The sequence below is a fragment of the Gouania willdenowi genome, chromosome 4 (genome assembly GCF_900634775.1).
Source record: "Gouania willdenowi chromosome 4, fGouWil2.1, whole genome shotgun sequence".
Classification (NCBI taxonomy): domain Eukaryota; kingdom Metazoa; phylum Chordata; class Actinopteri; order Blenniiformes; family Gobiesocidae; genus Gouania; species Gouania willdenowi.
The window spans coordinates 27,781,279-27,794,059 of record NC_041047.1 but is presented as its reverse complement, the minus strand read 5'-3'; the positions used below and the strand labels follow the sequence as shown (position 1 = coordinate 27,794,059).

The 12,781-nt window shown below is 40.7% G+C and overlaps 1 protein-coding gene across 2 annotated transcripts in view; it reads right to left on the bottom strand.

Annotated features, from left to right (window-relative positions):
* rgmd (RGM domain family, member D) overlaps positions 1 to 12,781 on the bottom strand; it is a 28,077-nt gene continuing 15,296 nt past the window's right edge. For both annotated transcript variants that reach the window (XM_028445347.1, XM_028445348.1), the window contains exons 3-5: positions 9,433 to 9,581; positions 3,126 to 3,637; positions 1 to 1,695 (exon numbers count right to left, since the gene is read on the bottom strand). In XM_028445347.1, the coding sequence (XP_028301148.1) occupies positions 1,012 to 1,695; positions 3,126 to 3,637; positions 9,433 to 9,581 (1,345 nt within the window). In that variant the 3' untranslated portion in view covers positions 1 to 1,011. The remainder of the gene's footprint in view (positions 1,696 to 3,125; positions 3,638 to 9,432; positions 9,582 to 12,781) is intronic.

The window sequence follows — 12,781 nt, the reverse complement described above, 5'->3', positions numbered from 1 at the left end:
TTCTCTATATTCAGCACTTTATTACAGAAAAGTAGATACACCACAGCACATTTTAGTTATAAATCAAAGAGCTAGTAACCACAACAAATGTAAAACAATCAGTTAAAAACATCTATACACAGGCAAATGTACACATTATAAAACACATATACACTCTTTCAATATATTATTATATAAAGATTTGAGGTGTTTTAAACCTTTGAAAAACGGGAGTCGTCGTCAGCTTGAGGAAGGAGTGTTTCACAGAAACCCTTACGGGGCACGTCACATAGGATAGGTAGTTTTAACAAACAGTTGTTGGATCCTTTGTACTCAGAAAACCCAATTTAAAAAAAAAAAAAAAAAAAAAAAAAACAGAAGGAAGGGGAAAAGACATTCTGAAGCCGTTCAATACGAACTATTATTCTATTGATTTTACAGGACTGTAACGTAGCAGTGCTGGAGTGTTAGTGCGCTTTATTCAAGGTGGAGTGTTTATAGGTTACACAGATTTTATATGATCAACAGTCGCATTTAGAGAAAAACCTGGCACTGAATCGACCCATATTTACATGCAGCTCAAGTCAACGTGCAAACATGAGTCATAACGTAGTGGAGAAATGTCTCACAATGTCAAATATCAATGTGAAAAATTTGCAGAATGAAAATCTTGTATTTTAAAATAACAGTATTTTTTTTTTTTTTTTTTAATCATTAAATCAGTGGATAAAAATATGTCAAATGACGTGTGTTTGGACTGTAAAAGTCCTAAAAACGATTCCACTAAGAGCCCAAAGAGTGAAAGAATCTGCATCAGATGAAATGTTATTGTGTACGTACAAAACAAGGTGACATTTGTATTCCATTCTGCAGTGTTTCACAAGTGTCAGATTATCCAAAAGATCACATTCACTAATTCCTCCAAACAACAACATACAGTAGAGAGTGAGTTGGAGTCACTCTTTCCTCAAGCTGGTGATGCTTCCGTTCGCTGTCCTCAGCTTTCAAACCATTCATATTTATTTGTTTCTCTTAGAAAAGCAGCAGAATGATGAGGAGGAGGAGTGAGAGCAGGGGGCTTTGCATCTGTGACACTCCACTACTGGAAACACGAGGAGTTCTTGGGGAATTCTGCTTCAATTTACTGGGCGGCAGCGCCTTCAAATCCTCCAGAGCGCCGTAGGCTGCCATGGAGAACTCTGGGTCTCCTGTGGTCAGCAAATCAAACACACAAGACTGGAAGTAGACGTCCTCCACCTGCAGAGTCTCTCTACATTTGGCCGTGGCCCGCTCCACCGTGTAGACCTGGTGCGGGGGTCTCAGAGAGCCCAGCTCGGTGCTGCTGCCCTGAAGGCGGGTCTGGTGGCCCTGGCGGCCCAGCGTGTGCTCTTTGATGAGCTCGTTGCGTGGACAGCCGTGCAGACACAACTGTAGGCCTCCGTTGTCCTCTGAAAAGTCCAGGGTGTCCTCTGGCATTCGGATGGCAAAAGTCAGGTAGCTGCCCACGCGGCGGATTATGATGGACGTTCCGATGTAGCGGGCCTGTATCTTCACCTGCCGACCCACGCCAGAGCCGCCTCGCTCTGTAATGGTCAGGCTGCCGCTCTCACCGCCTGTACGGCTCCCGTCCTGGAAGGCCAGGGGCAGGTCCTCAGTGGTGGCCTGGTACACCTTCTGCTCCGTACAGCCATGGTAGGACTTAAAGATCACAGTGATCTAGAATTAAGATGAAAAAAAGTGTTAGCAAGAACTGACAGGTTATTTATAAAAATCAACCACTGCATCATTAGCTCTCATATATGACTCAAATGAATCTTAATAAACACCAGTGTTAATTGAAAGGTTATCCAAGTCAGAGTAGTGATGCATACAGCCACAAGGGGGCAGCAGAACCATAAATATTTCAGACGCTGATGGTGTTTTTGGCTCACAGGCCTTAGGGTGCTCAGTCATGTTAAGTCAACACAACAACTGGATTACAGAGTTACCTTGGTCTAAGAAAAGCCAACAAGTTACCACAGACTGACAATAAAAGGTCTGTTTCATCATCATCATCGTCAACTTTTCCCCACTTTAACAGATGAGCCAGAAGTCTGTAGAACTCCACTAGTTAGACGTTGGCTCAAAGTGCAGCGTTCAGTAACAGCTCCTTGTTCTGTGCTGGCACTGCTGCTGTTTGCTCAGTGACTGACTGGGATTTATATTTCTGCAGAGTTTTGAAAAACTGGGGCCTAACCTTGAATGTTACTTTGAAGTATCTTGACAATGCCGTAGCTTTGGTCCCGTTTATACTTACGGGTGAACACTGTGTTTGATGGATTATTTCCTGTCTTTACTCTGGCAGTTGAAAACAACTACAAAAGCACGATGGGGGCATGCGGGTGCCGTGTGACAGGTCTGCATGGGGGATGCACTCAACAACATATTTCACTTTCATTCCCGGGCAAGTAAAACAGAGATAAAACCGTTCAAGTTATTATCAAATACAGGATTTGAACAACTATTTAAAAAAAAGATTAGTGCCTCAGTGGGAAGCCTGTTCAATCACATAAATGCCAGGGTTAGGGTGAGTTCTCGCTATGAGACGATTACTCCTTTGTTTTTCCTAATTATTCCACATTTAGACAGAAAGCGCTCAGTTAATTTTTGGACCAGAGTGGTGAAAAAACATTCCAAAATGTGGCGGCGGAGGAAAATGTTTCAGTGAGCGTTAATCACTACCATATGACCACCCATGTGTTAAAGGTAGAGCGCTCAAGCGTGTCTATGATTCAACACCAGTGGAGGACCTCCTCTCCTCCCTCCCTCCACATCCCCCCTTATAGATCTAAAGGAGCTCCAAGACTAAAGGAATGCTGAAGACTCCAGAGGAACAGTGGAATGACGATCAATTTCACATGTTTGATAGGTTAGCTCAAACTCGTATGTAGCCAATGAGGTTTGGATTCCACACGGCATCGTGAACAGACTGGAGGACAGTACAAGTTAAAGGCCCAAGTCTGAAATACTATTAGAAAACATTTAATGTTGCTGTATTTATTCCCACTAACCTGGCCCCAGATGAACAAATGAACAACACAACAGATTAAAGTGTATTACACAGATTTCAGTTTTAAAAAGCATTTCTTCTTCAGGCACATTCTTACCTGGCTGGTTGCCGTGGCACTGGAACCAAGGACCACGGGCACGTTGGTCACCTGCACCGACAGGAAACGGTTATCAATCAGAGGCCACGCCCCCTCCACCTTGCAGGTCTGGAATTCATCACGGAAAGTCCTTAGGTGCGGGTCTCCGAATAATCCACAGTGAGCGTATTTCTTCTGCTGGCCGCCCGTACCCGACATCAGGACGCGGTTCTCGTAGTTGCAGAGCTCCGATGCAGCCGGCCTGGACGTGCTGGGCACCTTGGCCGAGGACGTGGGGCCGTCACTGGAGCAGTTGTGCTGGGAGAGTAACTCCTTGATGCGGAAGACGGCCGAGTGGTAGACGAGGTCGCCTCTGCAGCTACGAGCCTGCCGCCGGGTGCAGAGCGAGTAGGCCCGTAGGGCGATGCAGTAGTCTACGTCCACGGCCATGTCCTCCTGCAGACCACTGGAGGGTGAGGTAGAGGCCACGTACTCAGCATTGCAGCGCTGGATTCGACACTGCTGGCAGTGAGCTAAAAAACAAACCCAAAGCTTAATATATTGTGTACATTACATGGTTACGTCTCATTTATAAAACAAACACATCTTGTGAAGAAACAGTGAAAACTTTTCCACTTGTAGGAGCCATAATATAGATGGCTGCCTGCTTGTGTTTTCCTTTGTTAGGATCGGTCTATTGGTGCTGGGAGTGTCACTGGGTGTGCACAATCAATTAAGCAGAGGTGACCTATACAGGTGGGTTGGAAGCATGGTGGCACATTGGAGTGTGGTGAACCACGGGGAAAAACCCTTTGTTAACCATGTTTGGATCAGTGGGCATGCACTGTAGCTGTTCTCACTCAATGTTCTTGAAGCCAAAATACGGCACTTAGGGGTGCTTCCATCATTTGGAACCAGAGTCTGCACAGTAGGGTCTGGCGGGAGGAGCCCTGGTAACACGCCCCGCCCATTTAGCGTACTGCCCTGATGACTTACGCAGCCCAGCTACGCCAAGAACTTAAATATCTTTCCCGCTGGAAATTCTACCGTCTTGTTCAGATCATAGAGGTTAGTAAAAAATCACGATATATTTTAACTCAAATATCTAAACGTATTCTATTTAAAAATGAAGAACATCACGTGTCTCAGCTTTCCTTCATGACGTAACTGCTATTCACAAAGAGAGCTACGGCTGTCAATCATCGTCATATGACGTAAAATCCCGTTTTTCAACCTCAAACTTATTTAAAACAAACTTCACAGAAAAATTAGCACTTGAACGCAATGTAGGGTGATAATAACTGATAATTAGGGGTGTCACTAACGCATTAATTGCGATTAGTTAATTACAAAAAAATGTACGAGTTAAAAAAAATTATTCAGGTTAATCGCTTCTTTTTTTTGCACCGCAAACAGCTCGGAACCTTTTTCATTGCATGCATTCCCGTAAACCCATAAATACTGATGCACCGGCTACAACGGTAGAAGCTGAAGAGTCTGAGGAGTCTTTGGGCATGATAGTTTTAGTTTAAAAAAAGCTAAAGCCTAGTTGTGTGCAAATCGTGCAAGAAAGAGTTTGTGGATCACCGGAGATCTTCTAGCCACCAGTTGAGCTTTTCCATCTTAATGACAACTATGTATCAGCTAACACGGACAGCGGTCCTTCAGACAGTACACTACAACAAGTAGACAGAGTGGCCCATACAATACACAATGGAAAAAGTGACAGGATTCAGAACCAAAATAATAAATCCATGAGTTACAAATGAGCAAAGCAAGTGGGTAAATAATTATAGTTGACCACTATTAGTGGTAGAGGATGTGGGCGGGGCTACTACTACTGCTAGAAGTGACTTAATTTTGAGATAAACAATGTTATTTTTGATGTGCTAATTTACAGCACTGTGATTTATGGGTCTGTTTTGTTTATTTTATAATATCTGAAGGAGAGAAAAAACAAGTTTGGTGTTCATTAATTGCATTGCTCAGAAAATTGTTCTTGCTTTTTATGATGTGCTAATTTATAGCACTACATGAACCTGATTTTATTTCATTTCTATTTTCTATTATTTGGAGAAGTACAAATCAATATTCCCCTAATGGTTTAAACTAAAGGTGTAAGCAGCCCATTATAGTCTCACATACAGAGGAATGTAAATGTTTCTGTTAAAAACAATAAATTACTTTGTAATGCCACTTTGTTATATATCATTCTTTCGACCGGCCACAATGATGTAATTTAAATGAAAATACCTCGTCCATTCTTTTTACTTAAACACACTTTGGTTGCATTGTGGACGCACCTTTGGATGCACGTTGCGTGCATACATTTGTACGTAGAGCGGAGTCGGTGTGTGCGTGTCATCATTTAGTTTAATTTTGTAAAGGAACAGCTGCAACACCACTGATCATGGTGTACAATTTCAACCCAAAGGTGCACAGAGTCAGTCAAAAGCTATTTCTCATGACTAGTCTTCACAGAAGGAACAAGCACTCTCACTGTGGGAGTAAACTACCCTAGATTGGACCGATGAGCTACCTCAATGCTGTTTGGCTGTTGTTCAAATAATTGAAGCCTATAAAGCTAAGCTAGTTGGCAAGGCATGCTTTGTTGAGGAAGACTTTCTTTTAAGTGTCAAACTTGCTCATTAAGTCATGGTCCAGGTTGGGTAGAGAGGAGGTAGTGGTCTAAACTCAACACTCCTGAGTCGTGGTCAAGACCTCCAGCTGCTTATTCAATAATATTCAAACAAGAGAACTACTGTAAGCTTTGGGATCTATGGGCATTTGTCAGTCTCTTCTTTGTTCTAGTTTTCCTTCTTTTTCTCCAGATGTCTGCTTGCTGAGATGCTACCTCCTGCTGAGAGAGATTTCCCTCTCAGATCAGAAACACCCTCTGCCTCAAACATCACTTTTACAGCAGCCCTGGGATCACAGCTGCAACAGCCTGCTCAGATTGACAGAATACGCTGCTTATGCTTAAGTGAAAACGTCTTTGACTGCAAACAGATGAACAAAGACAATTTCACACAAGATCACCTCATTTTTCCAGTATTTCATGGAAAGACTCACGCACAAAGAATGATTAATGCATGCTACAGCTGCAGCCCTTTGACATGAGTGCTGATGAATCTGAGACAGACTGAGGGGAGGTCAACGTAGAGGAATCTCTGCTTTGAATTCCAGCAGGTCTGCTCTCGCCCCCTCTCCTTCCATCCCTGGCGAGATCCGAACGGACTGCGGTGACTGACACTTTCTGACAATCATTGGCTGAATGGCCATCAACAACTGTGTATCTCCCTGAAGGGTCTTTGTGGTCCTACACTTAGTATGCCAACAAGTGTGCAGAGTGAGGGGGGTGGTGAACCAAGATTAAGAACAATCAGAGCATCATTGGTGAGGGTTTCCTGCTCTATTTTACCAACAAAGACACCATTACTGCTTTACACAAACACATTAATCGATGCAAAACTTAAGACAATCTAAATAGTTCATAGTTGTTCCAACTTCCCTACTCTACAAGACAAACTGCCATTGTTAAACTCTTGTTAAAAAAACATTTGTTTTCCAAAGAAAACCTATGAACATTAAGGGAGAACCTGTAACTTCACTCAGGAAGTTCAGCACCACATGGTTCTAATGCTGGTCTAAGTACCATTTTTTCCACAAATGTTAATAGTTTGGACATAGTAATGTTTAACTTTCTCCCATTAACATTTTTGATACAATATTAGTTTTGTTTTCAAACTCATAGAAAGGAAAACCCAGGATTTCAATAATGATCAACCTGTCACCTTTATAAGCTTGGAAGGTCAAATCATTTCATGTTAGAAGCTAAATGAACCAAGTTGCACAATACCATCACCACACACCAAAAAGGTGAACCAAATAACCAATCAAAGTCCATCCATATGAATGTATATGAAAGAATCACAACAGCCACACCTCAGGAAACCTGAGGTAGTCTTCATTGAGGTGTGTCAAATGTACAGCCGGAGAAACAATAAACTAATAACCCATGGGAAAACTTCACAATCCAGAAAGGAAACACTAAATACTGAAACTAAACTAATTTTCAGAACCCACACATACACAATGGTGCATCTCTATCAGGAGAGTTAAGGCTGTGAAATCTGAACAATAAAGCAAAAACATAACAGCATTAAAAATGTCCCTTCTGGGTTTCTATTTTGTAAATCAAAAAGGCACATATTTTTGTTTAGCAAGATCAATGATTAAAACCAACGCATCTTGGCATTGATCATTTAGACATGTATACTAGAACAATATTAACTGGAGTATTCAGCAGCAATGGCATGTGTGGTTTTTTTTCAAACAGTTCAAGTAAACAAGTTTTCCTCAAAATGTAAACAAAACACTATCCCATTATGTCAAAGATTGGGGCTTTTTCCACATACGCTTCAAAAATGTCTAAAAACAATAACAAAAGTCAAGTTTTATATGAGGCACAAAAAAGATCAAAGTGAATAAAAGATTTCACTTTATGTTTACTGACGTCTCTAACTTTTACAAATCACTCTGGGCCGAGCAGAACCCTCAGAGGGGCTGACATTGGACCATGAGCCGAAGGTTTCACACGTCCACATCAAAACAGGGTGTAAGGAATGGACATGGAAGTAGTATTCTTTTATTGTTGATGTATTGTAGGTGGGTTTGGCAACAAAAGCTAGTGGTTCCAAACTGGGGTGTCAAACACAAACAAGGCTTGCAGGACAACGCTGTCCTTTTGGAGAATTTAATCTGGCCAATCAAATGATTAGGCACAGAATAAGAAGACTTGAATAACCACCGGCGGGGGGATTATTTTTAATTACAGTGGCTGTACGTAGAAAATATAACATATAAAGAAACACTAACAAAATGAGGGATGTTGCGATGCAACTTTTTCACTTCCGATACGATACCGATATTGCGGTCTTGCATATTGGCCGATATCGACATCGACCAGATACGATATCAGCATGAATCAAACATACTTTTATGACTTATTTTGTAGTGTGGAATGTTAGAAAAGGCTTGATCAAGTGATGTTACTCAAACAGAGAACAATATTCGGATATTCGTTTTCTGGCCGATATCCGATAATCAATATCGGACGGGGACTAAACAAAATATACAAAGTGAACATACTGTAAGACATCGGTTTTAGCAACACATTAATAAGGATTAAAAATGAATATTGTGTGTTAAATACAAGTCCAAATATGTGTGAAACTGTAATACAAATATACAATTATAATTATGTCTTTCTAATATTATTGTTTCTGGGTTGATTTTTGTTTCTTGTTCTTTGCACCAACTGCCTAGTCAAATTCCTTGTGCTGTTTTAAATAAATTCCATTCTGAATTATAATCAGTCGTCTACAAACTAAAATATACAATTACAGGACGGGTATTGGTGTCATTCAAACATCATTTTGTAACTTTATTCATTTTAAGTTATCAGAAAAGTTGTAAATGTGTGATTAATTATAGTAAGCCGCACTTGGTTCTTAAAAATGATATTTAAGTTAACAGTTTTTTACTTTACCACACAGTATAAATAAAGTTGTCTCCAAATGATTATTGAATATTGCGTTACGATGCAATGTTGTGTTCAGGACCAAGTGACACCCAGATCCACCCAGCGTGGTCCTCCTGGATCCGTTACACTCAAAACACTCTTCTGGAGCCCAAAGTAGTGCTTTATAGCTAACAAGGCTGGTAAACCAGGTAAGTGATATTGATATCTTGTTTTTTAGAGTTATATTAAACCCGTTGAGGACAGATAAATAGTGTCTAGAGAGCGTTCAAAAACACAAAGCTCCGAGCCCTCCATGAAACGTTCACTGCGGGTGGGAAACGCCAGTTGCTCGTCAGCTATGCTAACTCAAGGCTAAAGCCACAAACTTGGTTAAAAAAGACAACACAGATGTATGAATCTAGTAAACTAGGATTACATGTTAGCATATTGTAAAGGGTGTTCTGAGGCAACGGTTTTGAAGTGGGAAAAAGTGGAGGTTTTGTTAAGAAAAGCGTCCGTAAAGTAAGTGAACTCGTGCTGCTCAGCTAGCACTGCAGGTCTGAGGCTGCACTGTTACTTTGTCCGAGCACAGAACTTTATCCAAAGACCCCAACTCTACTTATCTCACAATTCGATCAACTAAAACCGATTGATAATACGTTTTGAGGCACATTTTTGCACACAACAATGTTAAAACAAAAACAAAAAAGTTAACTTTTCCGTGATTTCTTAGGCTGGGAGTGCGTACAAAGGCTGGCATGCAGGATGAGGGGCGAGTGAGGGGAAAACACAGCATCAACTTACCTGCTCGAAAGAGCAGCGAAAGTACAACCATGGTCAACGTCGCATAGTCCCAAAGCTGCCGCTTAGCCGTGATCTGAGGTCCGCTTCTCCCCATACCAATCCATTCAGTTAGAATGGAGATCCTCCACTGCTGCTCATCGACGCTGTGGCTGCGGGAAAATCACACAAAAAGTCGACTTTCTTCCACAGCGCTGCCTGTCATTCAAAAGGGGCCCCGACTTCAGGGCAGGTCCACGGGGAGGGGAGGGGAGGGCAGGGGAGGGGTCTAACGCGTGGACCGGCCCGGAGCTGGTGGTTGGCCAATCAAACACTCATTATTCACGAACCCACTGTGATTTGTCCGTGTGGGAGAAATCAGTGAAGATGTTCCTTCATCCATGGAGTGAAGGCGGTGTGACGTCAGAGCAGCTCCAGGCTCAGGTTAATGGTGTTTCTATGCGTGTTAGCAAACACTGAAGATGGCCATGAATAAGGATTAATGTGAGAACATCAGTGATCTTTCATGCAGTTAATGAGTACTCAGATTAAATGCTTTGATAGGCTCTAGTCTATTGCTTTCATAGGCAGCTGGTGGCCCGGGGGCCACCCGCGGCCCTCCGTCTAATTTTGTGCGGCCCCCTAAACAAAATTGTAATGCATGAAGTTGGAAGTTATATGAAGCCCAACATAACACACAAAACTTCAGAAACACAGAAAACGACAACAAAACGATAACAAAGATACACTAAAGTGTTTCTCAAATGGGGGTACGTGTACCCCTCGCGGTACGCGATGGTACTACAGGGGGTACTTGAGAGTAAGAGAGAATGGCAAATTCACAAATAAAATGTCTTGGCCCAACCCCAAGCGTGAGATAACGGGAAATGATATATATATTAAAAAAAACTATAGAAATTACTCTATTCAGGAGCCACTAAATCAGTGTTTTTCAACCTTGAAGTTGAGACCCCATGTGGGGTCGCTTGAAGTTTAAATGGGGTCGCCTGAAATTTCTGAAAAATTATAATTGATTTTGGAATGTTTGTAATTATTATTTGTAGTTCTATACTTTCACTTTTTGAAATATAAATCTAGTGAAACTAAAATGCAGTAATATATATGTTTATATATATAATTTTTTTAGGTCACGATCCAAAAAAGATGAGGAACCTCTGCATTAAATACGGTTTCTTTTCACTTATTTACAAAATGAGATTATTTAAAATGTGTGTTATCACTCGATCATTCTATCATTATGCGCTATAGTTGTTTTTAAATCATTTTCTAAGCAAAATGTTGAAGTTGGGGGGTACTAGGATCCAGAAATAAGAAAAAGGGGGTACTTGAGCCAAAAAAGTTTGAGAACCACTGCACTAAACAACCACTTAAACACAAAATTACTAAAAAAACAACAACAACATATTCAAAAGGACGGACTTCAAAGACACAAAAAAATGCCATAGAAATCACACAAAATGACAGAAAAACACACAAAATTACAGCGAAAACACAAAAATATAACAAACACACACTCAATAAACACACTAAAAAATGGACTAAATGAATTCAAAAACACGCAAAATGTCTAAAAGCTCAAACACATCAAGAAAACCCACAAAATTACAACAAAGACAAAACTCTTTGTTCTTTCCTGTGTTAATGCTCAGATTGGTCTTTATTCTAAATGCTAACATAAATGTTGATAATGTGGCCCTTGCATCAGACATGTTTGTGGTCCCGCTCTGATAGAGGCTGCCTATCGCTGCTGTTTGACACTTCTCAGTTCAGGGAAAAAAAGGGATACATTTAGTTATCAGGACATAGATCAGGTTCCTCCCACAATCCAAAAACATGACTGTTAGGTTGATTGGAGTCTCAAGATTGCCCGTAGGAGTGAATGTGTGTGTGAGTGTTTGTCTGTGTGTGTGTAGCCCTACGATGGACTGGCGCCCTGTCCAGGGTGTACCCCTGCCTAACGCCCAGTGTGAGCTGGAGACAGGCACCAGCAGACCCCTTTTTTCAGACAAAACGGGTCTGAAAATGGATGGTGGAAAATAATAGAACGTTAAGTAAAATATATTTGTGAATGTTAAATACATGTTTGTTAAAACTATTGTTAACAATAATGATGATGATCTATTGTGTGCCAGTTTCTTTGTAAATGAATAGAGCTGGGTGTCAATTCAGATTTGGTTTGGTTCTCTATTCTATTCCATTCCATTCTAGATTCAAGACTCAAAGTGTTTATTATCATGTGCACAGTAAGGAAACTAGTTTCCCTGTACAATTAAATTATTGCTTCGCTGTCCACACTGGATACCACAAAGATTAAAAACAAAGAAAAGAAAAGTAATAATAACAATAAAGATAATAATTTAAAAAGTAACTAAAATGAATATGTACAATACATACAGTAACTGCACTTGAGTGCAAGGTCGAAAAATCAGATTATATATATATAAATGTATATTGTGTATGTATATATATATCAGTAGATTTTACTTGAATATGGAAGAGATTGTCAGAGAACTAATGCTGTAATGTAAATTGAGGGAACTCTAACTTGGTGCATTATCAAAATAAATGTTGTTTACACTAAGAATTGAGCCCACAGCACTAAAAATAAATATAGCCTGACAGCTGCGACAATAGCAGACAGCTAAAGCCATAACACACTGAGGCTACTTCTGTCTCGTAGTTTAGTAAAGGAATCCTAAGAATCCCAACATGGCCGTCACACCTTCTAACCATAAGTAATAACTTAATCTAAGTCTGGGCTTCTCAACTGGTCTCACCTGGGACCCACATTTTGCCATGGTCATTAAATCGCGACCCACTTTTTTGTTTAGAGTTCATCCAACCAAACTAATTTTTTGGGTCCCTACCCACCAGTTGAGAATCACTGATCTAAGTTATTGTGCTTTGTATTCATGAGGCTGCTGCTGGATTTGTTTTTTGCTGAGACAGAATTATATATTTGGAAATCTGAAGCACTTTGCATGAGTTGGAGATATTGCTGAGAAACCTCTCTCTCACACTAAACAATGCACTTCTACAATGTTTGTTTTCTCCCCCCTGTCTACAAAAGTCTCAGACAGGTAATTTATTAGAATAATATTTAATGTTAACTGATTGGAAGATGTGCCGATTCAACTGAAATACTTGTCAGGTTTGGAGCTTGAGTCATGGATTTCAAATCTGCCTATTTTTGTGAGAACCTGCCCGATCTGGCAAAAACTGCTGATAATATGAAAACATCAAATGCCTGTGACTGTATTACTCCTGGAAACACTCCATTTTATCATCTATCTCAGTCACTTCATCTGGCTGCCAGTCTGCTATAATAGTGAGTCACACTCAGTGTGCATCA